At 37.6% G+C, this 27,999-nt stretch overlaps 1 protein-coding gene across 2 annotated transcripts; it reads right to left on the bottom strand.

Annotated features, from left to right (window-relative positions):
- Nucleotides 1–13,854: 13,854 nt before the first annotated feature.
- Nucleotides 13,855–26,234, bottom strand: LOC143618724 (villin-1-like). 2 transcript variants are annotated; one of them, XM_077090818.1, is made up of 23 exons: nucleotides 26,047–26,234; nucleotides 25,063–25,159; nucleotides 24,871–24,970; nucleotides 24,730–24,798; nucleotides 23,655–23,891; nucleotides 23,381–23,558; nucleotides 23,168–23,297; nucleotides 22,414–22,579; nucleotides 21,730–21,880; nucleotides 21,393–21,478; nucleotides 21,158–21,313; nucleotides 20,424–20,492; nucleotides 20,160–20,228; nucleotides 19,803–19,940; nucleotides 19,585–19,713; nucleotides 18,631–18,778; nucleotides 18,513–18,541; nucleotides 17,021–17,161; nucleotides 16,632–16,757; nucleotides 16,446–16,508; nucleotides 15,290–15,614; nucleotides 14,834–14,988; nucleotides 13,855–14,180 (listed from the first exon to the last, which is right to left on the bottom strand). In XM_077090818.1, the coding sequence occupies exons 2-23, from the start codon at nucleotides 25,113–25,115 to the stop codon at nucleotides 14,067–14,069; spliced, it is 2,832 nt and encodes a 943-aa protein (XP_076946933.1). In that variant the 5' UTR covers nucleotides 25,116–25,159; nucleotides 26,047–26,234; the 3' UTR covers nucleotides 13,855–14,066. The 2 variants fall into 2 exon arrangements, with proteins under 2 accessions (XP_076946933.1, XP_076946934.1); XM_077090819.1 differs by lacking the exon at nucleotides 26,047–26,234 and having other exon boundaries at nucleotides 25,063–25,177.
- Nucleotides 26,235–27,999: the final 1,765 nt, after the last annotated feature.

Consider the following 27,999-nt stretch of genomic DNA (forward strand, 5'->3'; position numbering starts at 1 on the left):
AAGAGATAATAAGTGTAGTGTGTGAAGTGTTAAGAAAATACTACTATTATTTATAGGCAAACCCTAGGGAACACAATCCCTAGAAAAGAGGAAAAGATCTCAAAAAGTAAAAGATTTCAAAAGCAAAAGATATCAAAAGATATGGCAGCAAGGAAAAAGAGAAAAAGGCTGACAGGATTCAGAAAAAGGCATGGGAGAGGACAGATAAAGTTACTGGTTAAAGCATGGAAAAGCAGATCTCAAAAGATAATGTCAGTCACTTTTTCTACCAACCAATGGGGTTGGTACGCATGCTGCGCCGAAAGAAACTATTCAGACATTAGATAGGTTAGGTCAACAGCTCAGAAGAAAAGACATGACAAAAGCAAACGGCTAGAATAAACAGAAGATACAAGGGTTAAGCGCGGGAAGGCTGAGTGCGCGAGCGCGAAGGCTGGCACAACAATCCTTAGCGCACTGCGGGAAGAATCACAAATCCTTAGCGTGCTGCGTGAAGAACTAGAATTCTAAGCGCATCGCGGGAAGAACATACATTCTTAGCGCATTGCGGGAAGAACATACATTCTTAGCGCGCTGCGAGAAGAGTTCTCTTCACGCATCGCAGGAACAAGATGTCTTCACGCAGGCTTCCATGTAAGGAGTCTGGCGCGTGGAGCTGCAGACATCCTTAGGCGGGAAGAACCAAAGGACAAGCAAAGAGTTAAGAAAAAGAGGGAAACAAGGCGTAAGGGCGGGACGGCGACAAGAGGGAAAAGAAGGCGGAAAGAGAGAAGGAAGAGGGACGGGACGGCGGAAAGAAAGAGAGAGAAAGAGGCGGGAAGGAAAATATATATATATTATTATTAAAAATAAAATATAAGTATAAATATTAAATAATAAAAGAAAGAGATCGGGTCAGAGAAACGGGTACCTGGGTCGGGTCGGATCAGGGCAGATGTCACACAGAGCGCTGCTGAAATTCAGACTGCCTATGACTCTCTTCTTCGAGCTCATGAGGAAGCTATCGCGGAATCGAAGGAATTTCAAGCACGGGAAGAGCGTGCAGAGCAGGACCATCAGTGGTTCCTTACTCGGGGAGTTGATGTTGTAAGTTAATCTTTATCGTTTATTATTTCGCTCTTATTCTTTGATATTGGGAACTTATGTTTTTGTCTCAACAGGTCGTCCGCCATATTAAAGGAAGTAAGGAGCTTAATGATAGCTTTGCCAATGTGATGGCTTCCTCTTCTTCGCTTGGGCATGCAGCGGGCTTCCATGAAAGAGTGAGTTATACTCGAAGCAACCGCACATTTCAAAACCATCCGCTATATGGTGTAAACGTCAAACAAGATCGTGCGGACCGGGTCAAGGAGCATGACACTCTAGTGTTTCCTTTACAAGATGCGCTTCCGGAGTTTGCTTCCGTATACGACGGCGTACAACTTTTGAAGAGTTACCTTGGGAAGGAATCTGAGGATGATTCCTCAAAAGATACTTCGCAGAAAGCTCCGGAAGATCCATCAAGATCGAACCCTTAGGATATTCTTAGGTTTTTATCACTTGTAATTTTTCTTTCTCATTTTGTAATTATCTTTTGAATAATTAATGAGAAAACCTCTTTGAATTTTGTGGACAATCAACTGTTTGGAGAAAATATCTCTAAAAGATATTTTTGAAATTTACAGCTTTTTTGAAATGTTTAAACGTTTGGATAACTATGATGACGTGGCGGAGAGAGAAACTCTTTAAGGACAACTGACAAGACGTGGAGAACGCCAGTGACAGCCTGTTTGCATTATCTTGAAATTTTCGCCTGACGTGTCAACCATCTGGCGGTCCGCGGTTTCTCTCTCCTCTGTCACTTTATGAATCACATTAATTGCGATTGGTATAAATATAACCCTTGCGATTTCCACTTAATCTTTATCGCTTTCAAATTTCTCCAAAACACTTGAAACTTTTCTGCAACTTTCTGAGATTTCTTAATTTTCTTGAAACTGAAATGGCTAAAGAGAAGAAGAATACCCCACCATCAACGACGTTGTCGTCTTCCTTAAAGAAGAAGATTATAATGACGTTGTTAATGTTTACGGATTAACGACGGAGTGGAAACCGGAACGTCCTGCTAGTGTTTCTATTGCCACTAGTCCTCCTCCGAATAAAATGGCTGTCTACGTGGACCATTTTACCATGGGGAACTTCCGGGTTCCGATTACCAAGTTTGTCGGATCGATCTTAACAACTTATGGGATTCATCTATCCCAGATCCATCCCTTTGGGATGTTGAGGATTCGACATTTCGAATTTTGTTGCCAAACTCATAACCTAGAACCGACTGTTGGCATGTTTTCCATTTTTTATTAGATGACCTTTCGTGATGGATGGTACGGTTTTGCCTCCATCGAGAAAAGGATTATAGGCACGGAATGGCTCCGTAGCCTTCATGAGCTGGAAGCCAAAGTTTTTCTGGATTCATGAGGACGTCATTCCGTTCAAGATGACGAAACGTAAGGCGGACGCTCCCATGCCCGTAGTTATTGCCAGTGCTCATGAGGATCAGGCGTGGTATAAAACACTGGTCTCCACGCCAACTCCTCTACGCCCAATTCATGAAGGGGCGATGGTGTGTGCAAAGATGAGTCGCATGTGGCCATTTCCAAGTCTGGAACCGTACTACGAGGAGACCAACAAGAGTATGTTGTTTTTTCTATTTCGTCATTAAGTAATTTCTAACTTTATTTTCTTGTTTTGTGTAGGTGAAGGTTCCGCTTTTAGCACTTTGTTGGATCGTGAGGGGGGAATGATGGTGCGCCGCCCAATCGATAAGAGGGATGTGCCTTTTCTTGAGCGCACTCGTCATAATTTTGTATTCCCCACAGTTTTCCACCCGTAACCTAAAGTTTCCGAGGCGATGTATGCCAAAGGTGAGGCATATGTTAAAGATTGCATCCAGAAAGGTGAGGGCATTTTGAAACCCAAACCTATGACTGCTATTACTTCCAGCGGAGTGATTTTTCTCTTCTCGTCTAGCGAGGAGTCATCACTTTGTGAAGAAGCTTGTTCAACTGATGTTAATAGAGCTGTGGACTCATCTGCGGGTCTCACTCGCCAGAGGGCTGCGTCTAGCCAAACGGCGGATCAAGATGATGCTACAATTGAAGCAGAAGGTAAGAGACCTGCGTCTGATGACGTCACTGCTGAGGGTGATCGTCAAGCGAGTGAGGCGGGTGTCTCCAAAGCGGCTGGAAAACGCAAGGTTAATCCAGTCAAGGTTGTCTCAAAGAAGAAGAAATCTAAAATGACAAACCCTGCTGCTTTGGGAGCTCGTTTGGATCAACTCGACGCTGACGATCCTTCGTTAGGTAAGCTAAATCTTTATTATTGTGAATTAGAATGTTTCTAACTCATTTGTTGATGTTTTTCAGTGAACCTGGATAACCTCTCTGAAGGTATTTCCGGTTTGAAGGATTCTCCTGTTCGTCCGCCACCACCGCCTCCTAATACTGCCAAGGACCCGATAGTTGTGACGGATGATTCGCCTTTGAAGGATAAGGGAGTCGACACGACTGATCATGCCAAGGTGTCGCCCTCTTATAATGTTTACCGTTTCAGGGATCAAGGGGGTATAAGCATGTTCCCCTATGCTTCCCAAACTTCCCCTACTCCTGAAGAGGAAGACCCTACCCCGCATCAACCTAATTGGACCCTACGTCGGGATTCGACATTCCGTGACGTGGACACATGTTATGAATTTCTGAGGGAGAGTCTTCCGCATGGTGAAAAGAAAGACGTCGCCTCAGTGTCCGCCAGGAGTTGTTGAACTCCCATACTTACTATGTGGCAAATTCTATTTCCACTACCCATGAGATAACCAGAGATTGGTTGGCGATGAATGAAGAATGGGACGAACTGGCGGCCTCTGCATCTGATGCCAAAGAAGAAGCTCTTAGGGCTATCAATGAAGCTAGGGAAGCCAACCAGGCCTTGGAAGCGGAGAAGGTTGCCCGATCTGCTGCCGAGGAAGCCAAGATTACTCTCCAAAAGCAACTGGATGAACAATCCAAGATGATGGCTGACCACACCAAGTTGCTGGAAACCCTGCAGGCTGAGTCAGTAGCCAAGGACAAGCGCCTGGCTGATCTTAATGTCAGAAATCGTGATCAATCCCTGGAATGCGCCAAACACAAGATGGAGCTTATTTAGGCCAAGGCGGATCAAAAATGGCTATTGGCGGAAGCTATTCCCAAGGTATGTATTTTATTCTAGCCACAAATAATCTAAGTGTTTAGAGTTATTTATGTGTGATGATTTTGACAGGTCATTGCTGATGTCCGGGCTAGTGATGAGCTTGGGAATTGTGTTGTTATCCTCCTCAAAGCTTCTAAACAGGCCGGTCGCCAACTAGGCTTCCAAGAAGGTTATCAGTTTGGATTAAACTCCAAGCTTCCTGAGGAGTATGTTTTGGCTGGCCAAGATACTGTTGCCATCCTCAAACATAAATCAAAGGACTTTGATTCTTTGAAATTTTCTTTGACGGAGCAGATATCCGAGCTTGCTGATAAGGAAGATAGCATCCAGCAGCTAAAGACTCTTCTTGAACTTGATGAAGAAAACGGAAAAGGAGAAGATGACAAACATGCTGGTGATGCGGGAGGCGAGGGTGCGGAGCATAATGATGCTGCAACATGAATTTTTCTGTTCTTGTAACTTGATCTTTTTTATTTGTTTGTAATCCCATTTGTGTAAATAAAGAAGGTTTTATTTTGTATCCGGTACACTTTGTTTATTTGTCATAATATAAGTGTTTTGTAGGATCTTATTTGTATACCAATAAAGGATTACATAATAATACAAGTCTCATATGACTAAAAAGAAAATTTTCATAACTGAGGCGTAAGCCGATTTACAAGAAACGAAATTACAAAAGTTCTTAACATCTAGTTAGGCACGCAGGCCAAAAGAAAGACCAACTAAATGTAACATTTTCTCAGTTGGGCCCCATTCCAGGTTCTAGGGATCTCTGTCCCGTCCAACCTTTCAAGTTTGTAGGTACCTTTGGATAGAACTTTCTGGATTCTATAAGGTCCTTCCCAGGTAGGAGCCAACTTGCCCGAAGGCTCTTGCCCGGAGGCTTCATTATTGCGGAAGACAAAGTCTCCCCATCGAATTCACATCTTTGAACCCGCGAGTTATAATATTTTTGCAACTTGCGTTTGTAATTATGCTCGCGGATTGATGCTAGTTCTCTCCTTTCCTCAAGGAGGTTAAGGTTCATCCGGAGTTCATGATCGTTATCTTCGATCATGAGAACTCTGGCGGATGGGATTCCGATTTCGGCTGGAATCATGGCCTCTGTGCCATAAGTCAAACTAAAGGGGGTTTCGAAATTACTGAAATTTTTCTGAGTGCGGAAAGCCCATAATACATGGGGCAATTCATCCACCCAACCCGTCCTTTTAGTTCCTAGTCTGGTCTTGATTCCTTCTTTTATGGTCCGATTAGTTCGTTCAACTTGACCATTCGCTTGCGGGTGAGCTACAGAGGTGAAGGTTTGAGAAATGTGTAATTCTTTTAACCATTCGCTTGCGGGTGTCCGCGAATTGTGTTCCGTTGTCACTAACGAGCTCTAGGGGGAGTCTGAAACGACATATGATGAATTCCCACAAGAATTTTTTAACACTCGCTTTATAGAAGCAACTGGTTTGGCCTCCACCCATTTTGTAAAGTAGTCGATGGCTACTATTAAGAATTTGACCCGTCCCGGGGCTTCAGGGAAAGGTCCCATGATATCAATAGCCCATTTTTGGAATGGCCAGGCTAAAGTGACTGGAACTAACTCGTTCTTTGGTCGTAGTGTGTTAGGGGCATGCCTTTGGCAAGAATCACACTTTCTGATTTCATTTACAGCATCCAAGTGCATCCCCGGCCAATAGTATCCAGCATTTATTAACTTCGCCACGACCATTCGCGGGCCAGCGTGAAGACCACAAATGCCTTCATGAACCTATCTGATTAGGTAGTTCGCGTCCTCAGCATCCACACATCATAGTAGTGGTCCGAGGAAGGAACGTCGATACAAGACACCGTCAAGTATTTGATAGTTCAAAGCTTTGTGTTTTATCTTTCGGGCTGCTGTTTTTCGCTCTGGAAGTACTCCGGACTGACAGGTATGCTGTAATCGGTGTCATCCAGGATTCCACTCCCATTTGGATCACTAAAACCTGATGTTGCGGGACAGACGGGCGGTCTAATATTTCGATGCAGATGTCTTTGGCAAAGTGTTCGAATTTTGTTGAAGCCAATTTATTGAGGGCATCCGCTGATCTGTTCTCACTTCTCTTTATATGAATGACTTTGCAAGAAGAGAATTGGAGCATCAGATCTTTCGCCTGTGACACATATGAAGCCATGATATCATTTTTTGCTTCGTATGTGCCGTTGATTTGTCCCGCAATCAACATGGAATCCACCCGGGCTTCCAAATGCTTAACCCCAAGCTTTTTAGCTATCCTCAAGCCTGCCAAAAAAGCTTCATATTCTGCCTCGTTGTTGGTACTTTTGAAGTCCAACTTTATGGCATATGTAAACTCATGGCCTTCGGGATTGACTAACATGAGGCCTGCGCCACATCCCTCACTGCTTGAAGCTCCATCCGTAAATAAGGACCAAATCTGTCCTGATTCCGGGGATGCTTGGGGTTGTTGCTCAATCAAACATTTTTTTTCTTTGTGACGCGGGACCTCTGTCACGAAGTCCGCCAACACTTGCCCTTTGATTGCTGGCCTAGGTTTGTATTCTATTGCGTGTTCACCTAGTTCGATGGCCCATTTGGCCAATCGCCCAGACAATTCTGGCTTGCTGAGAACGTTTTTGAGCTTGTATCCAGTTAAGACATTGATGGGGTGCCCTTGAAAGTACCTGCGGAGGCGTCGTGCAGCGTAGACCAGTGCCAAAACAAGTTTTTCTAGCATGGAATATCTTGTTTCTGGGTCTGATAGTGTTCTGCTGACGTAGTAGATTGGTGTTTGAACATTCTTGCGATCTGTCAGAAGGACAACCCCGATAGCAATGTCTGAAGCTGATAGGTATAACGTTAAAGGTTCTCCCGCTTTGGGTGCTGTTAACGTGGGAAGTTCCATCAAACATTTTTAAACCTCCAAAAAATCTTTTTCGGCCTCCGCGGTCCACTTAAATTGTGCTTTCTTGAGACAATTTCTTAAAGTTGAAATGAAAGGATGGGACTTGGCTGCATGATTCGCCAAAAAACGATTCAAGGCAACCAGTCGACCATTTAATGTCTGAACTTCTTTGAGGGAAGATGGGGAAGGCATGCGAGCTATAGCTTGAACTTTATCTGGATTAGCTTTGAAGCCCGCACCCGTGACAATCACTCCCAAAAACTTTCCTTCATCCATTCCAAATGAGCACTTGGCCGGATTCAGCTTCATGTTGATACCTTTCAAGGTTTCGAACGTCTCTTCAATATCTCTCAACATCTGGTCTTCCTCAACACTTTTTATTACGAGATCATCCATATACACTTCTAAATTTCGGCCAATTTGATCTTTGAACGCTATGTCCATTAATCGTTGATATGTGGCTCCCGCATTTTTCAGTCCGAAAGGCATTATTTTGTAACAAAAAGTGCCTTGATCGGTACGAAATGCTGTTTTGTCCTCATCGCCCGCTGCCATGCGTATCTGATGGTAGCCCTTGTAGGCATCCAGGAAGCATTTGAATTTGAATGGTGCCACAACATCAACCTTGAGATCTATTTCGAGTAAGGGATAACAATCTTTGGGACATGCTTTATTTAGATCTTTGAAATCAATGCACATCCGTCATGACCCATTGCTTTTGGGAACCATAACTGGATTAGCAACCCAGGTCTGATAACGAATTGGGCGGATGATTCCAGCTTCTAAGAGGTCCTGGACTTGCTTATTCATTGCTTTTCTTTGTTCCGGACCCATCTTACGTTGTTTCTGAACAATTGGCGTAAACAACGGGTTTACCCATAACTTGTGTTCCGCAATGTTCCTCGGAACACCGGTCATATCCGCAGGTTGCCATGCAAAAAACATCAATATTCTTTGATAATAACTGTTTCAAGAAGGTCCGCACTATCTCGAAAATAGCAGGTCCTATTGTTACAGTTTTGTCAGGAAATTTTTTGTTCAAAACCCATTTTTCCGGTTCAGTCTTCACAGTTTGTTTTGGAATCTTGCTCGGTTTTGAGCTCTCGGTTGCAAAGCAGTGCCGATTAACATAAATTATTGCTATGCCAGTGCAAGTTGGAACTCCTACTGCACCGTGTGCTGTGGACGGATGAGCATTAAAGTCACCAATCACTTCTCGTCCAAGAATAATGTCATGTTTTGATGTTGCTGGCAGAACCAAAAACTCGACTTCCTCAGTCCTAGAGTGAATTCCGTCACTTAAGATGACTGGGAATGAAATTACACCCCGCGGATGCATTATTTCCCCTCCGAACCCCGATACTGGAGTGTGGATGGGTTTTAATCTTTCCTTATCTTCATCGTCAAGCTGTTCAAAACATTGTTCATACATAATGTCAGAAGTACTACCGGTGTCGAAGAAGACGTATTGGGAACGGTAGTGTCCGAATTGGGCAGTGATGATCAAGGGGTTTTTGTTATTCGGGCCCCCCTTGATACGAGGAAAGATCACTGGCTCATTCTTCCAGTCCTCATTATCAGACTCCTTCCTCTTTTTCCTTGTATCGTAACCGCCTTGTATCATATGGACGTTTAAATCTCTGACTTGCTTTTTACTCGGGCCTTGGATATCCCGTGCGGGAGCTTTACCATTGTCAGGTTTTCCACCTTTTACCAAGTGTCCAAGTTTTCCAGACTTTACAGCTGCTTCAATTTCATTTTTTAATGTTCTGCATTCATTTGTATTATGACCAATGTCATCATGATACGAACAACGCTTTTTCGGGTCAAGGAATGATCTTCTTGTCAGTGGCTGTGGTTTTTTAAAATTCACATTCTCCGTGGTGAGAATTTCAGCAGGAGTCTTTGAAAGAGGAGTCCAATTATTGGGACCTCGGTTCGAGGGTCCCACTTTGTTTTTGTTGCCTATGAGGGATCGTGCATCAAATGGTTTTGATGCTTCCGCACTTGGCTGAAGCCTTGACCAGATAGGGCCTTTCGTCTGTCTATTAGGTCTTGGAGTTTGAAACTCGACTTTGAATTTTTGCTTCGGGTTACCATTTCTCAATGTTTTCTCAGTGTTAGCATACACCTTTGCCACAGTCATGAGATCTTCCCACTCTTTTGGCATTCCATCTCTGCCAGTAAGTGTGCGGACTAAATCATCGCATCTGACGTTTTTGCGAAAGGCGCCCCGAAGCATATCTTTACTAATTCCACCGATGTTTGGGCTCTCTTCGTTGAACCTGGTAATAAAATCTTCTATAGACTCGTTATCGAGACGAACGACATCTAAAATTTCTGATTGGTCTCGAGTATGTTTCTTTTGTTGACTGAACTGTTGAGAAAATTTCTTCACCAAATCGTCCCAGCTAGAAATTTCACCGTCAGGTAACTTTTCAAACCACTCTCTTGCTGCCCATGTTAGTGTCAATGCGAACATGTGACACCAATAGGGAAGCGTCCAACCACTAACACCACCTACCGCCACAAAGTTCTGGAGATGATCGCTTGGATCAATCATACCATTGTATTTACCTACCGATGTAGGTATTTTAGCATTAACAGGAAAGGGTGCTGTGGCAATGCTTACTATAAATTTTGATTTTTCGGCGAAAGCCGCGGGGCGGTATGGTTTGGTAAAGTCTCGTTCAGCATTGCTATGGTACTCGTTGTGGCGGACTATGTCATACGGACGACTGCTTCTCGCCTGTGAGCTCATCCTACTATCCCCGGTATACATACTGTAATCTCCCGGGTGATAAGATGAATCATAACTATCAAACTCGTCCAAATAGGATGGTATCCGCATGTCTATGCGAGGACGAGGGCGTAGCCTCGGTAATTCGCCGAATTCTGGCTCCGCCTATTGGCTGCAACGAATCTGACTTCCTCTCACTATTGGAGGAGAAGGAGATCTCTTAGGAGATTCCTCATAATCCAAAGTGCGAGCGTAAAGTCGTTCGTTACGCTTTCTACGCTCGTATTCAGCCACAAAATTTTGTTGTTGCATGTGGAGCCACTCTTCAGGAGTTAATGCTCCTCTGGATCTAGAATTACGTTGGTGAGATCTCGCGATGTCAGAATCGCCTGAATCATTTTCCAGATCCAATTATGGCTGTTTCCGGCGAGTCTCATCCGTAATTCGTTTTTGACCCAAATTAGAACCTTCCGGTGCCAAGGCACGTCCCATGTTTGTGGGAGTGGGATCGGTTGGTGCTATAACATTTTCTAGGGAAAAACCCCTAGGTGTTACCTCAGTGATTCGTGACCCCGGAGCAGTGACACGTTCAAGAGCACGGCCACCCGGAGTCGTGATACGTGCAAAAACACTAAGACCCGGAGGTGCTTCTGTGTTAGTTACACGTGAATCGGGTGCAGCAGTTCCCGTCGGCCCTTCAGGAAGTTTACTCTATCAAACGAACCAAAAACCAACAGAGACAAAATTATGCGGTTCTAACACCAACACGGATGGCGCCAATGAAGAAACACGGATCCAATCCCCGGGTATGGGTCCTGGATCCAATGAGTCCATAGGGTAAAGTATGATAATTACAACTAGGATATGAGTAAGACTTCCTAAAGTCCAGTGACCAGAACCTGCAAAACAGACACCGTGAGTCTCGTTACAGGAAGGACAAGAGGGGGGGGGGGTCTTCCTGTAACCACCCTTCGGCGTGAGAATCAGTAACGTTCGTAAATGAAGAAAGTACTGAAGTAAACAGACTAAGTGTAGTCAGAATGCAAGTGAGTGGATGAATACCTCATACCGTTTGACAAGGTATTTATAGCCGAAGGATGTAGGAAGATGATTGGGCCAGCTGTCCTCTTCCAGAAGATCTTTGATAACTGCCTGGACGCGTGTCCTCTTGTGATAGGTTGAGCTATACGTCCCATGTGCATGGGTATAACAACCTGGACACGCGTCGCCCAATGATAGGATGGATTGCACCCTGGCCATGTGCACGGTTATAACAAACTGGCCAGGTGTCCTTTATTCATTGGCTGTTCAGTCACGTATTCCCCAAGTAAGAGTCATGAACCTTCTTCTAAAGAGTATTTGAGTGATGACAGCTGTCCTACTGGCATTGTCTTCCGGATGTTTAGGCGGACAGATATCCCGTCCTGCGGATGACTTTTGAGGATGCCAGGATGCTTCCGCGCATGTTGTGAGGACGTTCCTCCTCATTCGTGATATGCGGGTGGTCCATGTGTCCCGCGGGTGGCTTATAAGAGGATTCTCTGTGACCCGCGGGTGGTACTTAAAGATATTTAGGTCTTTTTGATACCCTACCTCTACAATAACTGAGGAAGGTAATAACACAAAGTAATGAACAATGTTGTACAAAATATACTATAATATCTGGTCATTAATATTTATCAATCTATCATAAATCACAATGACCATGACATACGCTGGTGGTGAGTGGCGACAGATAAGGATAGGCTATTCAAAAAAGGTATTGTAACCATACAATGACTGAGCACATATATATCATTTTGTTCACCTATATATATACCTATATATATACTTACATTACATATAATGACAAATCATATATATCATTTTGTCACCGTAAACAAACTTCTCCCGTAACAAAAGTCTCTCTCTCTCTCTGGCTGGATCACTAAACAAAAATGCTTAGAACCCAAACATGTTTTAGTTCGTCGAAGTTTTCGTAAATTATTTTCAATCACCACATGTACGGTATTATAAAGTATGCTAATCGTTGCATTTGTTATAGACTTATATCTTGGTAAGGAAGCATCCTAATAAATAAATGGATCGAGGTACCGACGAGTGGAGGTGCCCCCTTAGCCCTACGTATTCTTATTTGACTCTCTAATATATTCATTTTTTGAGTAACACTAGGAATATGCGAGGAATTATCTACCTTGTTTGATAAACCAAAATGAACCATTTGTAACAAGAGAAATTGTGTTATTTAGTAATATGGGTTAATTTATTTATAATTTGATTTATATGAATATACACTGGTCTGAGTGCTAATAAATAATAATGTTGAAAGCTTTGATACCCCCAAAGTTAGTAATTAACTTTTGAAAAACCGAAACATTAGTGAAAATCACATGACAAGCATGCATTTGATCATAATTCTAACGTTCAAGTCATACATGAAAGTGTGCTAGGTAAATGCATAACTCAGCGTGTTATAGGACTTATAGAAGATAGAGATTTTGGTAAGAGACCACAAGACTTAAAATAGATGTCTCCTTATTGGTACATGAAATTAGTAGACTAGGCTCCATCACATCTCCTTATTAGTACATGAAACTTAAAAGTGTCTTATAGCCAGCCATGACACCTAAAGTAGTTAAACAAGTCGTAATTCATGTTAGATACTTGTGTTAAGCGTGTTTTTCTAACCTGTAAAACACGATAAGGCCTGAATTAACAGCCCTAAATTGCTTGATATGCTAGTGTTATATGGAGTTGAGGGTCTCACTTTAAAGCCGCATCTCATCCTCCCCGGATTGAAATTCTACCGGGTATGATTGTTGTTGTTTGGTTAGTCTATTTGTTCCCACAGACAACAAGAATCAAAAGAAATTTCGTTGTAAAAAAAAGTTAAAAAGTTCACAAAATGACATGTCTTTATCTAAAATGTGTACGTGCATTAAAAATGGATAGAATAATCTTATATAACTAGCTTATATTTACTATCATGTTTTGTAGTATTAAGTTAACAAATTATATACTTTCATTCAATACTCAACCAGTCACCTCACCACCAATTATAATTCAATACTCAACCAGTTACCAATAATAACATAAGTGTGTGATTTGGTAACTATCACTTATATGATTGGTCAACTTGGCATTTCCTAAAACGTAACCATCACTTATATGATTTGGTAAAAGTTCTTTAATGTGATCCTTTTTACATCTACAAGCTGATCTATTTCAAGAAACAAGAATTAAATAACTGAATGAAGATGAAATGAATGATGTATTCCATTTTTATCGAAACAAATCTTTGACAAAGAAAATAAAAGACTTAGTATAGCACTTTATTTAAACTATTAAGAGTTAACTTTGGAAATCCAATCAGTTTTGATTTTACTTACGTGTTTTTTATCACTTAGAGTTGGAACCAGTGGAGCCCACCGAACGAACACGGATTGAGTATGTTCACGTTCATTCATTTAACTTTAACCGAGCAAACACTTGAACACATATAAATAAACGAACAGCTTTTCTTGTTCGTATTCATAGGAAAATGAGCATGTTCATGTTCGTTCATGTTCGCTCGTTAACAATATTACCAAACATAATTGAACATAGATACACAAATATAGCTGAACTAAAACTAGTTAAAAGTAACGTGAAGAACCATGTGCTAGGCTTAAAAAGTTATTAAAACTATTCTACATTGTAATTGGCCAAAAAGTCCTGATTACATTACAAACTTAAATAAACGTAACAAACTCAAATGAATGTACACGAACAAGCATAAACAAATCTAAATGAATGAACTACCCACGTGTTCATCTTTGTTCGCTTAACCAAATGAATAACTTTTTTTCATGTTCATCTATTTATACAAACGAAATTTCTGCTGAACGGTTCATGAACAGCTCACTAAACATTCTGTTCGTTTATAAGACTAATTGAGTAATGGATAACTAAGTCAGACAGAAATATAAATATTTTCATGTCACCAACACACGGTCATACATAACACAACACAGACATATATATTATCATACTTCAACTTGACCCGACTCGACAAAAATAAGTATGGTCAATTTTGTCTTTCCTCATATGCATCAAAACATACAAACAAACAACAAACGAATGTAATACACCCGTCAACTCTAATATTACTCTCATCCAAACACGCTTAACTTCACATCTCATCATATTACAAAGCCTCCAATAAAGCTCTAGAACAGATAAAGTGACATCTTAAGTTTATTTTGTTTCCACCTAGGAAGCTGGTAAAAAGCCCTTTTTGACATGCCAAATTTCCCCTCAAACTCCTCTTCAGATAAATAGGCCTATACAACAAACACCACCAAAAAAATCACATAAAGTCAACGCTGTGACAAAAAGTCAATGCTGCATGTTTTTAAAGAAATACAACATCATGATAAAAAGCTTAACTTATCAAGCTTGTGCTGTCTTGCGAGCTTATCATTTGTATAATTTTTGTTTCATATTATAATAATTATGAGTATTTATAATATTATGATAAAAGTAACTAAATAATGTACAGTGTAGGGGTGTGCATTGGTCGTTTTGAGCTCAAACCGAACCAAGACCAATAACTTGGTTTTTTGGTTTTTGAAAACCATTCGTTTTCAGTTTTTCCAGTTTACGTTTTTACAATGGGTTGGTTTGGTTACGGTTCTTTTGTTTAGCCGTTTGGGTTTGAAATTTTGGGGCCAAAATAATGTCTAATTTTTTTGCTAATTTAAACTTTCTGCCTAATTTTTTTGTTAATTAGTAATTAATTGATTATTACACATTTGGGTCCAAATTTTTTTGGTTAATTAATTCTTTTTATAAATACTTAACATCAAAGTTAAGATTATAATCCATAAATTCAATAACAGGTGAGATAAAAAGTCAATGTGGTGTTTTTCAAGAAATATGAAGTCCTACTGAAAAACTACAACATTAGCTTTAAAAAATACAGAGATTCAAGTACCTCTCTCTTCGTGATGTCTATATCGGGAACTGGATTATTTGAGTTGACTCTAACCCGATCATATGGATACTTGACCAGCTCCTGCTTAGGACCCAAATCTTCAGATGTATTGATTTCCACTTTTGTTGAAGAACTTGCAGAACCCGGTGTATTATCTGTTAGCAAAAAATCTGAGTTATATTACAACTGAAAGAATCACACGCATCAAATACATAGAGATTATCATTTTGACTTTTTGAGGTCAACCCTCTTACTTTTCCCATTTCAAATTCACCTGGATTTTATTAAGATTTGGCAAAGTTCATGATCCGACTATATGATATGACTTTGAACAATCTAGTCACATTTGAAAATAAGTAATATAACTTGTAATCATATTAAATACACTAATTGCATAAAAACTTTTTATGATCTTGGAGTTTATTCCACTTCCATATCATTAAGAAGCTTAAGTACCTGCTGCACGAAAATTAGGGGACGATGCGGATGGAATAATTCTTGGAACCGGAGGACTTGAAAACCGACGAGTATTCACATTATTAAAATCAGAATTTGAGAAAGTAGGAGACGTGTAGGAATCAAGAGATTGTCTCCGGGTCAACCCGTTTGGAACCGGAGACGGTCTTCTTGACCCGTTAGGAGGAGGGGACGGTCTTCTCAGCCCGTTTGAAGTTGGAGTTGGAGATGATCTCCTTAGCCCATTTGGAATTGGAGATGGTCTTCTTAACCCGTTTGGTGTTGTCTCTTTGGAGTGAACACTTGGCGAGCTTCTTAAAGGTGACTGAAAATTGTAACTTTTAGCAATTATAGAATAATGAAGTATTAAATATTTAATAATGCCTAGAAGTGGTGGAAAGATGGGCGGGTCAGATAACGGGTCAAAATAGGTTTAGGTGGTTGATAGAGGTTGTATATCTTTTTCCAATTTATATCCTTTTTTATATTATTATAATGTTGAATTTAAAAGAGATTATAAATTTATTTCATTGAGGGATAATATCATAAAAACTGACATACTTTCTTTTTTTTATTCCACAAAAATCCCTGTATATTTGTTTTTACCAATTAAAGTCCCTCTACACATAAAATTTGAACAAAAGTGTGAACTTTTTTTTTAAAACTTGGAACCAGTACATCCGGTAGTTTTGCTTACGTGTCCTTTTTTTTCTTATGTGTCTTCTATACTTCTTTTATCCTAGTTTTTTTTTTAACAATTAGAAAGTATTGGTTCCAAGTTGTTTGTTTCACAACTTTATAGAAATTTAACATGTAAAGGGACTTCAATGTGTAAATACAATTTTGAGTGACTTTTTTTTTGGGGGGGGGGAGAGAGAATCAGAAAGAATGTTGCATTTTTTTTTACAGTATTTGCCCATCTTATTAATGTGTTAACTATGAGTCTGTGATTACAAAAGCACTAAATCTTTGATTAAAATGATTTACAAAAAACTCTTTGGGTGACTTACAATCCTTTCAAACCAATCCCTTTCTAGTTATTTTTGTTTTATTTGGCCGATTTTGATAATACACAACCCAAACCGAGTTAACCGACACATTTAAAGTAAATGGATTAAAATCACCACCTCTAAATTAATGTCGAATAGTTGCTTACTTCAAGTTTTTGTGTTTGGCCTTTGAGAATAGCAAGCTTCCGCTCAAATGAGTTCCCAAGCATCTAACATAGCAAGTCCAAAGTACATGTATCAAGCTTCAAGATTATTTATACATATGACAAGCTTAAAACATTTTATAAAAAAGCAAAGAACAAAGTATGAGGTCATTACAAAACTTTACTTACATTTGCCTTTGAAGCATCCCATTCAAAAAAACAAGTGAAAAACGGAGGTTCATGCCCTTCTTTAACAACATATAAAGGAGTATCCATGGCTAAACATTCTCCTAAAACATCTTTCTTAAGGAACGCCTGTCAAACGAGAATTTTCAATATATAGGAAACCCGATACCCTAAACAAACCTATAATAGACCCATGGGATAAACACAATAAGTAATAATGACTAATAGTAATTTAGATATTTTACATTATCCAAATTAATTTAGGATGAAAGGAGCATATTTTCTAATAAAAGGATTTTAGCAAAAATTTACATTTAAATGAACATTTAATTTGGATTGAAAAGTGTTGGGTCATTGCATGCATGCAATAAAAATGTTAAAAGATACTATACCTGACCAATAGAAAGCGCTTGTTGCATAGACTTAACCACCGAATTGTGGCCTACCCACACAAAAATTTCAGTGTAGCAATCAAGTATTAATACGTCTTCGGTAGTTAAATCATCTTGAGTGTAACTGAATATCTCTTTCACCTAAACATCATATCATAAGCAATTTAATAGTCAGATAGGATCTTTAAAGTTGGAAGTAAATAAAAAGAAGTAAGAAGGATGAGGAATTGAATTAAAAGATGATGGAAAGATCATACATCATGAAGAAATTTTTATAATATATAATTATGCTTGTAAACGAACCGAAAAAACAGAGAATATTCGTGTTCGTTCGTTAAATTTTAACTAAACAAACAATCGAGAACGAAAAATTGAACATAAAGGTTTTCTTGTCCATGTTAGTTTGTTAAGAAAATGAACGTGTTCGTTCGTTAACGGTATAAACGAACGGTTCACGAACATAAACGAACAAACAAAACTGAAATAGATGAACGAACGTAATAGAGCTAAAACTAATTAAAAGTAAATGTAAATAACAATGTGTTGGGCCTAAAAGGTTATTAAAGCTAGACTAAATTGTAATGGGCCTATAAAACTTAAATACATATTAACAAACGCAAATGAATGAACTTAAACAAACGTGAACTTACGAACATAAGGCAACAAACTTAAATGAACAAACAAACATGAAAGCGTGTTCGTCCGTTCAACTAAATGAAGAAAAAAACTTGTTCATGTTCTTTTGTTAACTAAATAAACGGACATAATGGAATTTCCGGCCACATGGTTAACTAAGCATTTGGTTCATTTACATGCCTACTGAAACTGCATTCGGTTGCAATGCCCATTTTAGTGATTAATGTAAGCATTCCATAACTCCATTAGTTATCTTCATGAGAGAAAATGTTCAAAGACATTTTTATTAGTTAAAAAGAATTTGGTTGTAATGCCCTCTTAAGTAATTTGGACAAAAAGAAACGGAGTGGCATAGACAAATCTTTTTTGTGGATAACCTCATACCAATCAATTGAATATGGATTAATATGTATTATTAACTTAACGCCCTGCTTGCGGTGCACGCATATAATGTATGTATGTGTGAACCCTTGGGTGGGCAAAAGTAAAATTGCACTAATTTTGACGTTATTTTACTAATCACGTGAAAATAACGTTAAAAGTGGCGGAAGGTTAATCAGGCATCATGTGGTGGCGTTGATAGCCGAAAGACAAGGGCACATGCACCAATCAGCCGGTGTCCCGATGATTGAGTGTTATGTGCCTTATGTCCAAGGCTTGATGCAAAACTACTATCGAGCCGGGGGTCTCACCGGAAGCAGCCTCTCTATCCCTATGGGATAGAGGTAAGGCTGTCTACATCTTACCCTCCTCAGACCCTACCATAGAATTGCTATTGGTGGGATATACTGAGTACGATGATGATGATGATGATGATGTATTATTAACTTATGATAGATGACAAAGAAAGTGTTACCTTGAGATCACTTGGTTGAGAACCCGCGTCTATTATCAAAATAGCCACAATACCCAAAAAACGTTACACGAGTATACAAAATATACAATATTGCATTAAGATATAATATTATCATTACCTTTCGTAAATGTACAAACAAACAAATGTGGGTCTTCAATGAATCTTTTAATCTCTTTTTCCTTCGAATATTCGGTTTTTCCACCGAGTGCATCCCAGAAAACATCGGGTTCACTACCTTCTCTAACTAATACCGGTTGCCATGATGGCTACAATCATCAAGACAAAATATATTATTATTTGGTACAAACAATATTGATAAATTAACTCCCTCTAATCGCATGGAGGTTAAATTTGACTTTTTGGTCAAATGTAGACTTTAAAAATTAAACTTTTGAATGGACTTCTTTGCTTAGTTAACATCAATATTTCGGTTTCTTGTAGATGAAACGAAGGGGAGAGATTATAATTTTTTTATTAAAAAATGATAAAAATAACAAATACACCCCCTCCCTCTAACTAGCGGTGTTAATTTCAGACACGACACAAAATTTGTGGGAGGAATTTAGTCTCAATGGAATCTGGTCAAACCTTTGAACACTATTTGTTAAATGGGTCATGGTCTTGTCAAACCAACGGGTTCATGAGTTGACCCGTTTAACCCAGTTATTTACTTCTAAAAAAATGTGTGTTATTTAATAATGCAAACCATACCTTTATGCCAAAATTGTAACTTCATAAAAATAAATTGCCGTAGTTCAAACATGATTGCTTCAAAAATATAAAAACAATACATAATACTGGAATCTTAAAATAATACTTGAAAAAATAAATAAATATTTTTTTCCAGAATAAACGGGTCGTGTTCATGTGTTGTGTTCGGGTTCATGTAAAATTATCGGGCTCGACCCGGCAAACTGCAAACACGGCCATTTCAGCAGCCCTACCTCTCACCCCCGACATTAACTTAGAAGTAAAATTTAGTTGGATATATGGAAGTCAAAGTCAAAGTCAAAATCTTGTTTAGAAAGAAGGGAATGATTTAAATAAACAAGAAGCCAAGATTTGCACCTACATTTATCAAATCTAACATTCCATATAAAAGATCATGATCACGGGCCGTAGAGAGATTTCCTAGCCAAGTGAAGATAGACCCGTCAGCCTTTAAAATGTAGCAGTATGAAGAGTTTAATGACCGAGAAACCTGAAATATACGATAATAATGTATATATTATTCGGTAAGTTAAAGTGATATATTATTGGAAGATAATGTTAATAGATACACAAACGTACTTGATCAACTTGGATAGCTTGCATATTATCGCGGTTCGTTCCTTGAATTCGGAAAAGGGCCGTTTTTTTATCGTCATAAGTTTCATCATCAATACCTTTTTCAGCAATCATTGATTTGTATCTTGAACCCATACCACCCTTAAGAATTATTAAAAATAGATAAATAAATAAAAGCTATTTAGAAACATGTATGAGCCTTAGCTCTGGCACCATGTAAAAGAGACTGGAATAATAACATATGATAATTGTGATTACAGTAGAAGAGAAACCCTAAACAAACTTATAACGGGCCGTGAGCTAAAGGCAATAAATAATAATGACTAATTATAATCTAGATATTTAACAAGAAACACTAACCTTAAACATGATTAGTGTCTGAAATATCATGAAGAATTGACTTGGTTCCTTGCTCTCAACAATTTGAGCCTGAAATTAAGACATAAATTAATGTCAGTAAACATTAATAATAAATTAATAATGACAACAATAATAAAAATTTGAGCCTGAAATCAAGTCATGAATACTATGTCGATATACATTAATAATAATAAATAACAATAGTAATAATAACAATAATAATAATAATATCAGAATATTCAAGAAAATGGAAGGATAACTAACTAAAACGGGCTCTGCTTTATTCGAATCAACAATAACACTTGTAAGAGAAATTGCATCAGCCCTGTCTTCCTGCATAGTGAAAAAAAAATCAATTTGAGTATAATTTAAAATATGTATTAAAACACAGCATGTATAAAATATTCTACAAATTTAACAATTTGTTGAAAGTTTTTATAAATTGAGAAAACTAGATGTAAAATAAAATAAGGCCCGTAAACAAACCGAATATTCGGTGAACAGTTCATGAACCATTCAGTGGAGAGTTCATTTATTTAATAAACAAACGAACATAACAAACGTTTTGTTCATTAAGTTAAACGAGTGAATATGAACACAGTTCATGAACCATTCAGTGCCTCAGTGGAGAGTTCGTTTATTTAATAAATGCACGAACAAAACAAAAAAAATTGTTCATTTAGTTAAATGAGTGAACATGAACACATGTCACGTTCGTTCGTTCATAAATGCGTTTATTTTCGTTCATTTATGTTCGTTTAAGTTTGTTTGTTACAATATTCATTAAAACTGTGTTGGCCCATTACAACTTAGTCTAGTTTTAATAACTTTTTATGCCCAACGCGCCATTCTTCACATTACAACATGAACAAGTTCATTTTCTTAACAAACAAACATGAACAAGAAAACCTCATTTGTATAATTGTTCATGTTCAATTCATATACAAGCCTAGAAATATTAATGTTTCATACTAAAACAAAGTATATTCATTGCTTACTTCAGGACTATTACTTCCTAGCCAAATATAAAATAACCGCTCTTCTCTCCCATTGGCTGAATATATATACTGCACCGTATAACAGTCTCCACTATAAAGCTTTCTTTGATCCACAACAGGAACCGGGGACAACTTCCCGTTATTCACTCTCCAAACCTGCAATTAAAAAAGTTATTTAACAAACTACAAAAATATTGATGTACAAGAAATTATGTAAGTATTGGTAGAGAGTAACCTTTAGTGTACCGTTGCAATCAATATGTTGCTTTTCATCTTCATCGGGAAGCTCAGCCACATCAAATCCCGTTTGCTTGAACATTGCTGAGGTATTAAAGTATAAAGAAATCTTGATTATAAATAATGATCATATTAAAAACTTTTAATAAATCCGAACCAAAAACAGGAAAACTTAGTTTTCGAGTTTTTGAAAACCGTTCACTTTCAGTTCTTTTGGTTTTCGGTTTCCATAAATAAAACAAAACCGTCGGTTTTTTGGGTTCAGTTAAGTTGGTTTTGTGCACACCCCTAACTTTTATACAGTGTTATAACAAATTTGGGGTAAAAATAATAACCTGCTACTTTCTCTCGACCTTCTGCATACAACTTTGACTCCACTATTTGAGGCCAATCATCAAAATATGACTTGAATATTGTTGTTTCTGATCCTTCGGTTAAAAAGGCTAAATGGGTATCTACGGGTCGTTCTTGAGTCCGAAGAAAATCCTGTAAATGCATGAATAGATCAAGATACGGGCTAGATATGGCTAATTAATGGGTCAAAAAAATAACGAAAAAAGAAACGACTCAAATGGGTTAGAAGTCGTCCAAAGTACACTTGAGGTGTTAAAAACCATCAAAATTTATTTGCCTTTAAAAACTTGTGAAATATCATATTTTGCCCTTGTCTTATGAAATAGATAACTCCAAAATATTGTTAACGGGTGAATATAAAATCTTAAGATTAGATAAAATCTTAAGATTAATTTTAAAGTTTTTGAAATTTCTTGAACTGTTTTAAATTAAATCGATACTTTTAACTAATTTGTAAGGACATATATAATATTTTTACAAAAATGTAGGGGTATATGTAACTCTCCCTAAATAAAGTTGGATGATAATTTTAGTCATAGTGTTGATAATTCATATTTAATTATTTATGAAATTTAGAACACGCAGACGAAAAAGTGTTGGCAAGTCAACTCAACCCGTTTGACCCATAAATTAGCTCAACCCGCCCAACCGGACCATTATGCTACCTCGGCTGCTGAGATTGACGTTTTGCGTTCCGTTAAAGATGTAATTCTTCCCATCCATACAAATATCTGAATATCAGCATCCAACATATAGCATTTATTTGACTCAAGCATTGACCTTTTCAACCTACCACTTCCACTTTGAGTAAACTTTCCTTGAAGTGTGATCCTATTTGGAGGGATGAAATTTAAAAACCATTTTATTGGGAAAAAGAATGAACATAATAAATCATAAGACTAAGAAATATGCACGTCATCAATTATGAAACATCTTGAAATGACAAAGCGTGGAAGTCCAGGGGTGTAAACGAGCCAAGTAGCTAGTGAGCTACTCGTGATGGGCTCACTAAAAGCTCAATCAAGCTGAGCTTAAACAAGCTCGAGCCTAAAAACAAGCTGCGCCGCAACCCCCTCGGGTTGTGGCGCAGCTTGTTGCCCGTTTGCCTGCCACTTTATTGTAATCGCTTTGTAGTAGCTGAATGTTAGGTATTTATGATTTGTGAAAACAAGCTTTTTTAATAAACGAGCCCGGGCTTGATTTCGAGCTCTCATAAGTTAAATGAGTTGAGGTCATGCTTGAAAACTACTTCACAAGCCAAGCTTGAGCTCAAGCTTGAAAGACTAATCACAAGCCGAGCGAGCCTGGTCAAGCAAGCTGGGACTCTAGCTCAACTCGGCTCGTTTACACCCCTACATAGAACAACTAAAGATTTAGTTCCCTTTTGCATACCCAAATAAACACAAGAAAATAACTCACCAAAATAACTTAACGGCTGAAGTTCGGGGCTCTTGTTGACCCGAGGGTGGGTCCCTCGGAATGGGCGCATACCCACCAAAAAAGTTCCAAAATTCTCCTACTTCAGCATCACCAACAAACTTTCCATCCTCTATAACCACCCAAAGTCAAAAGTCAACATCTTTTTTCTTATTCCAAAAAAAAAGCCTCAAAACTAATTAAAAAAATACAAACCTATGGTAACCACTTCACACTCCCCCTTATGTTTGTATTCTTTAATATACTGAACCACCTCCAAAGCTTTAGCCCTTTCTTGTATGCTCGAATTACACCCGCTAAATTGGAATATTTTTGCCGAAGTGTCAAGTATGAATACATCTCGGTGGTTCAAAGATGACCGCGAAAAAGGCACCTGATCACATAACATATTCATGATATATTAACTATTAAATTTCGCCTTTCAAGATTAAACTTTGATCTTTTTGTTCAAAAGAATATGAAAACTTACTTCTTTAACGTGCACCACGCGATCCCCTTTGCACGTTAACAATCGGGTCTCGTAATCTGGGCCTTTTAGTTTGACTTGACCCGAAGAATATACACCTTCAACTGGGATGATGCACGGTTTAAAGTATGATAAAAATTTTCTGGTTTCTTGACCTTGAACTTCTTTATACTGTACAGATTGAGACCCTAAAGCTGCATCTAGTTCAAGTGTTTTGTCTGATGCAAGTGCTGAGTCAACCTGCCAGATCAGCACGTAACTTTTACACTCCTTTTAAGTAAAGCTTCCAACCAAAATTTATGAAATATGATCTGTTTTCTAGAGGTGTTCAAATACTGTTGGTACAGCCAAAACTGCCCGAACTGAGTTAAATCGGCCAGGTTAGGACTGAACCGGTTCGGTTTATGGTTTACGGTTTGGAAAAATATTTTCTTTCAAGGAATCAAGCAATCATAATATTTATAAGTAATTTTAAGTGTAATATGGATATATTGTCAATTTATCTGATTTCGTCCTATTAAAAAAAATTCACTTCTTTAATAGTAAACCCTTTATTCCTTTAATGCTAAAAAGGTAAAAGTTTTGATCTTTTTTTAAACCTGCCATTTTACTGGAACTTTCAAAGATCTAATGTTACGACTCCATGCTAAAGAAAACCTTGTCCCTAACCAGCAAACCACCAAAACCGAACCGTTTTCGCTGGTTCAGGTTGGTTTTCCAAAAACCATTGAATGTACTTTTGTTGTTTAAAGTCGTAATAATCAGATAACAAGCTGTTTTGGGTGTGTGACAAATTCTGGTTATTTAAGAAATTAATGCACACAATGACCAAAGAATAAATTCTTGTGCAAAAAGTAGATACAAGGTAGAAGTATATCAAATTAGGTTAAAAGAAGAGGTAATTAGGTAATTACATCTTTAACCTTTTATTTAACATTAAAAAATGATTACTGTGATTATTGCAATAACAAGTCGCAATAATCAGAATTTTGGTCATATAAATTCATGTGTACTTCCTGTATTTTTCTTCCCACTAAGTATTGACACAAATAGAGGCTGTAAAAGATAAAGGGAAAACCTCATTGGCATCTTTCCCGAGCCAGTAATGTATGTCATGTTGAAGAGCACCACTTTTAAGCAAAGCCGTCTGCAATAATAATGTTTAAAAGAAGTTTATCTTAAAGAAAGATGGGTGGTTGACTTGGTCAAGGTAGCTTACATGCAAAACTATGTATGCACTCCCGGAGAAGAATTTCCCATGTGAAGATTGTGGCACTGAAACCAACTGAAGGCTCTCCACACACCATATTTCTAGGCCTCTAAATATAACATTAAGGATATCCAATATTGCAATACTTCATATATAAAATATATGAATTCAAAGTACTTATAAAAGCTAATAAAAGGATACAGTTTAGATCCTGCACCCTGAAATTCTGAATCAACAGTTTTGCTGGAACCCATATTTCATACAGCAGAAATCATTAACTTGTCATGCTAATAATGATCTGCAGCATGCCAGCGTGTACAATATTCATCAATAGAAGAAAAAACTGAATAAAGTTAATCATTTTTTAAAAAGGGATTATTGAAACTTATAATATAGAATAAGAAATTTTAAAATGTAGGCAAATTGGTTAACCAAGAAAATACAATGTTATGATTGAAAAGTAACAAGCTTGGTTTAAAAAAGCGTGATGTGTGAGGTGCGCGTATGTACAACTAAATTAGCTTTATTTACAACCACAAGCTGCATATCTCTCGATTTTTTTTACATATAAACCTATTTATCAAATGAAAACATTTAATAATTTCTCCATCCCTTAGCTTGTTTTTACATATAAACCCGTAACTTTTGACCTAAAAGTACATGAGGCGCGCCTTTCTGTCCCTGATGTGAAAAGTCAATATCTTGTGTTTCATGGGTCAAAATAGTATTGACCATTTCAAATCTAACCAAAAAATTGTAAGCATTTGAATGAGAAACTCAGTCACTAAATAAATGTACGTTTGCATTTTGAATGAAAATTTGATATGATTATTGTGAGCTCTCAGCAATCAATCTATTGTAGAATGATAGTAAATTTTGACCCATAACCTTTTAAGCCAAGGACCAGCAAAAGCTGTAAAAAGTCAAGATCTTTATCACAAGTATAACCCAAAATTATAGGCATTTATTTGTGACAATTTCAATCACTAAATAGGTTTTGAAAATTTGTAAAGTTTGTTTCTTTACAAATTAATGTTGATCTGATTATAATAATAAGGTCTCAACCAACAGTCTATTAAAGAATCACAGTTTATAAGCTACCAATTGTTGATCAATGATAATAATAACATTTAGACAGTAACAACAAACAGATCATCAGTTATTATTAAGTAATAAAAATCAAACCTTGATTAGGGTGTGGGGAAGAAGATGAAGAAATAGAAGATCTGAAATATGAATTAGCAGAAGCAGCATCCAACCAAATGAAACAAGAATGAATGAATAAGCTGCTAAGCCACTTTATTATTAATTTGACCACCCCTTAATAAATCCAAATTAATTAAACCCAACAACAACAAATTATTATTATTATTATTAATTAAAGAGAAAAGAAAAGAAAAAAAGAATAATGAAATGGAAAGAAAGAAAACGAAGGTTTACCTTTTATCATACAGCTAGCTAACTTGGGACCCACAATCACATTGATTGAATTAATCTTGCGAATTAATTGGAGTTATTTGAATAAAGAGGTGGTGCCTAATTGTGACTATTTAAGGAAGTGGTGTGTTGTTGTTAAGGTTAATTGAGTGAGTTTGACTGGTTCGATGGTCGGCGAGGATGTTTGAAATTTTGATGATGGAGACCTGCGCAAGACTCGAGCTTTGTCGGTCAACAACAACAACTCATTACTCATACATAGATGGATGGATGATTGTTGTTTCAGATTATTATTAGTATTAGTTTAAATAATAATAATAATAATAATAATAATAATAATAATAAACTTGAATTATGTTGTTTGTTAAGTTAAGCAACATCACAAGTCAAATTTGTAAGTTTGGTAAAGAAATTCTAAATCACAATAAAGAAACACTTAAAGGGTATATTTAGTATACCATAATAGAATGGATAATTATCATTTTATTAAAATGTTTGGTTGGTTACCATATAAAAATGAAATTAATTATTATTTTGTGATATTTGGAAGGCAGAAAAAGACGAAAAATAAAATAAATATAGTAGCGATAGTGGTAGGTGGTGGTGGGGTGGTAACAATCAAAATGTAACACGGGTAACATATGTAACAATCAAAATGTAACATAATATAGCCTATTTTTATTTATTTTTGTTTTACATGGTGATATTAACATATATTATATTGTGTTAAAAAAATAAAAATAAAAAAACTTGATTGTTACACTAAGTTTTCTCAACTCAAGTGAGTATTTGACAAAATACTTTTCTTTTTATAGGCGGGAAACCATTACAACATTTAGTTGAAACAACACAGCATTCCGTGAAAGAATGAGCTAGTTGTGGTTAAAATGGTTGGTAGTTTATTCGGTTACCAACATCATGAACTCTATATTGCCCACAGTTGCTTTTGTTAGAAGTAACCTCATGATTAGCTTATGTCAGCAATAACTTAGTTACTGTTGATCGCCTAATTGCTACGGATCAAACACTCAATGTTGATAGCACGGTTATGCTTGTCACCCAATCGCCATCAATGAATGAGTGACCGGTTCCAGCTCATGATCAGTTTGAGCTAATGACTCATTCCAACCGATGGTTAATCAACCAGCTATACCATAAGCAAATTTAAAAAGGTTTTCAAGCAATGCCCCATTAGGGGCAACCCTTTGTACCTTGTCGAGAGAACACTGCCTCTTCAGCCTTGGATTGTTAATGTCAGAATTCATAATAGACTTTAACGAGTGTGTATTTAGCACCAGGTAACTTGTATCATTGTTTATTCAATTAACTAAAAAGACCTACTGATACTAGTATCACTAACATCAACATCTCAACCATTCGCGGGAATTTCGCTCGCATCAGATCCCCAATTCTTTCGAGATCTGGTCCATCATCAACTCAATTAGATCTTCTTGTTTGCCCGCTTTGATCACTACAGGTTTATTGAAGAATATTTTTTTTGTTCAGTTTGTAAGGGTAACCTGGTATGGAACAGTGGGGTCACCCACTCATTTGAGCCGACATGCCACATTCCAAATGACACCCCCCTCCCCCCACCACAAAATAATAATAATAATAATAATAATAATAATAATAATAAAAACTAGTGACTTAAGGCCACTGAACATGGTCACACAGGCTCATTTGTGGGAGAGCCAATCA

Source organism: Bidens hawaiensis, unplaced genomic scaffold (genome assembly GCF_021521415.1).
Source record: "Bidens hawaiensis isolate Kalapana, Puna unplaced genomic scaffold, B.hawaiensis_p1.1 tig00002338_1, whole genome shotgun sequence".
NCBI lineage: Eukaryota > Viridiplantae > Streptophyta > Magnoliopsida > Asterales > Asteraceae > Bidens > Bidens hawaiensis.

What these genes read in the sequence shown, in the direction of transcription:
- LOC143618724 (XM_077090818.1), bottom strand. Translation starts at nt 25,115, where the DNA reads ATGGGTTCCAGCAAAACTGTTGATTCAGAATTTCAGGGTGCAGGATCT. An exon ending in GTGTGAAGTGGTTACCATAG is followed by an intron (nt 23,298 to 23,380) that starts GTTTGTATTTTT and finishes GGGTGGTTATAG; the next exon opens with AGGATGGAAAGTTTGTTGGT. An exon ending in TCAGCCGTTAAGTTATTTTG is followed by an intron (nt 22,580 to 23,167) that starts GTGAGTTATTTT and finishes CCCTCCAAATAG; the next exon opens with GATCACACTTCAAGGAAAGT.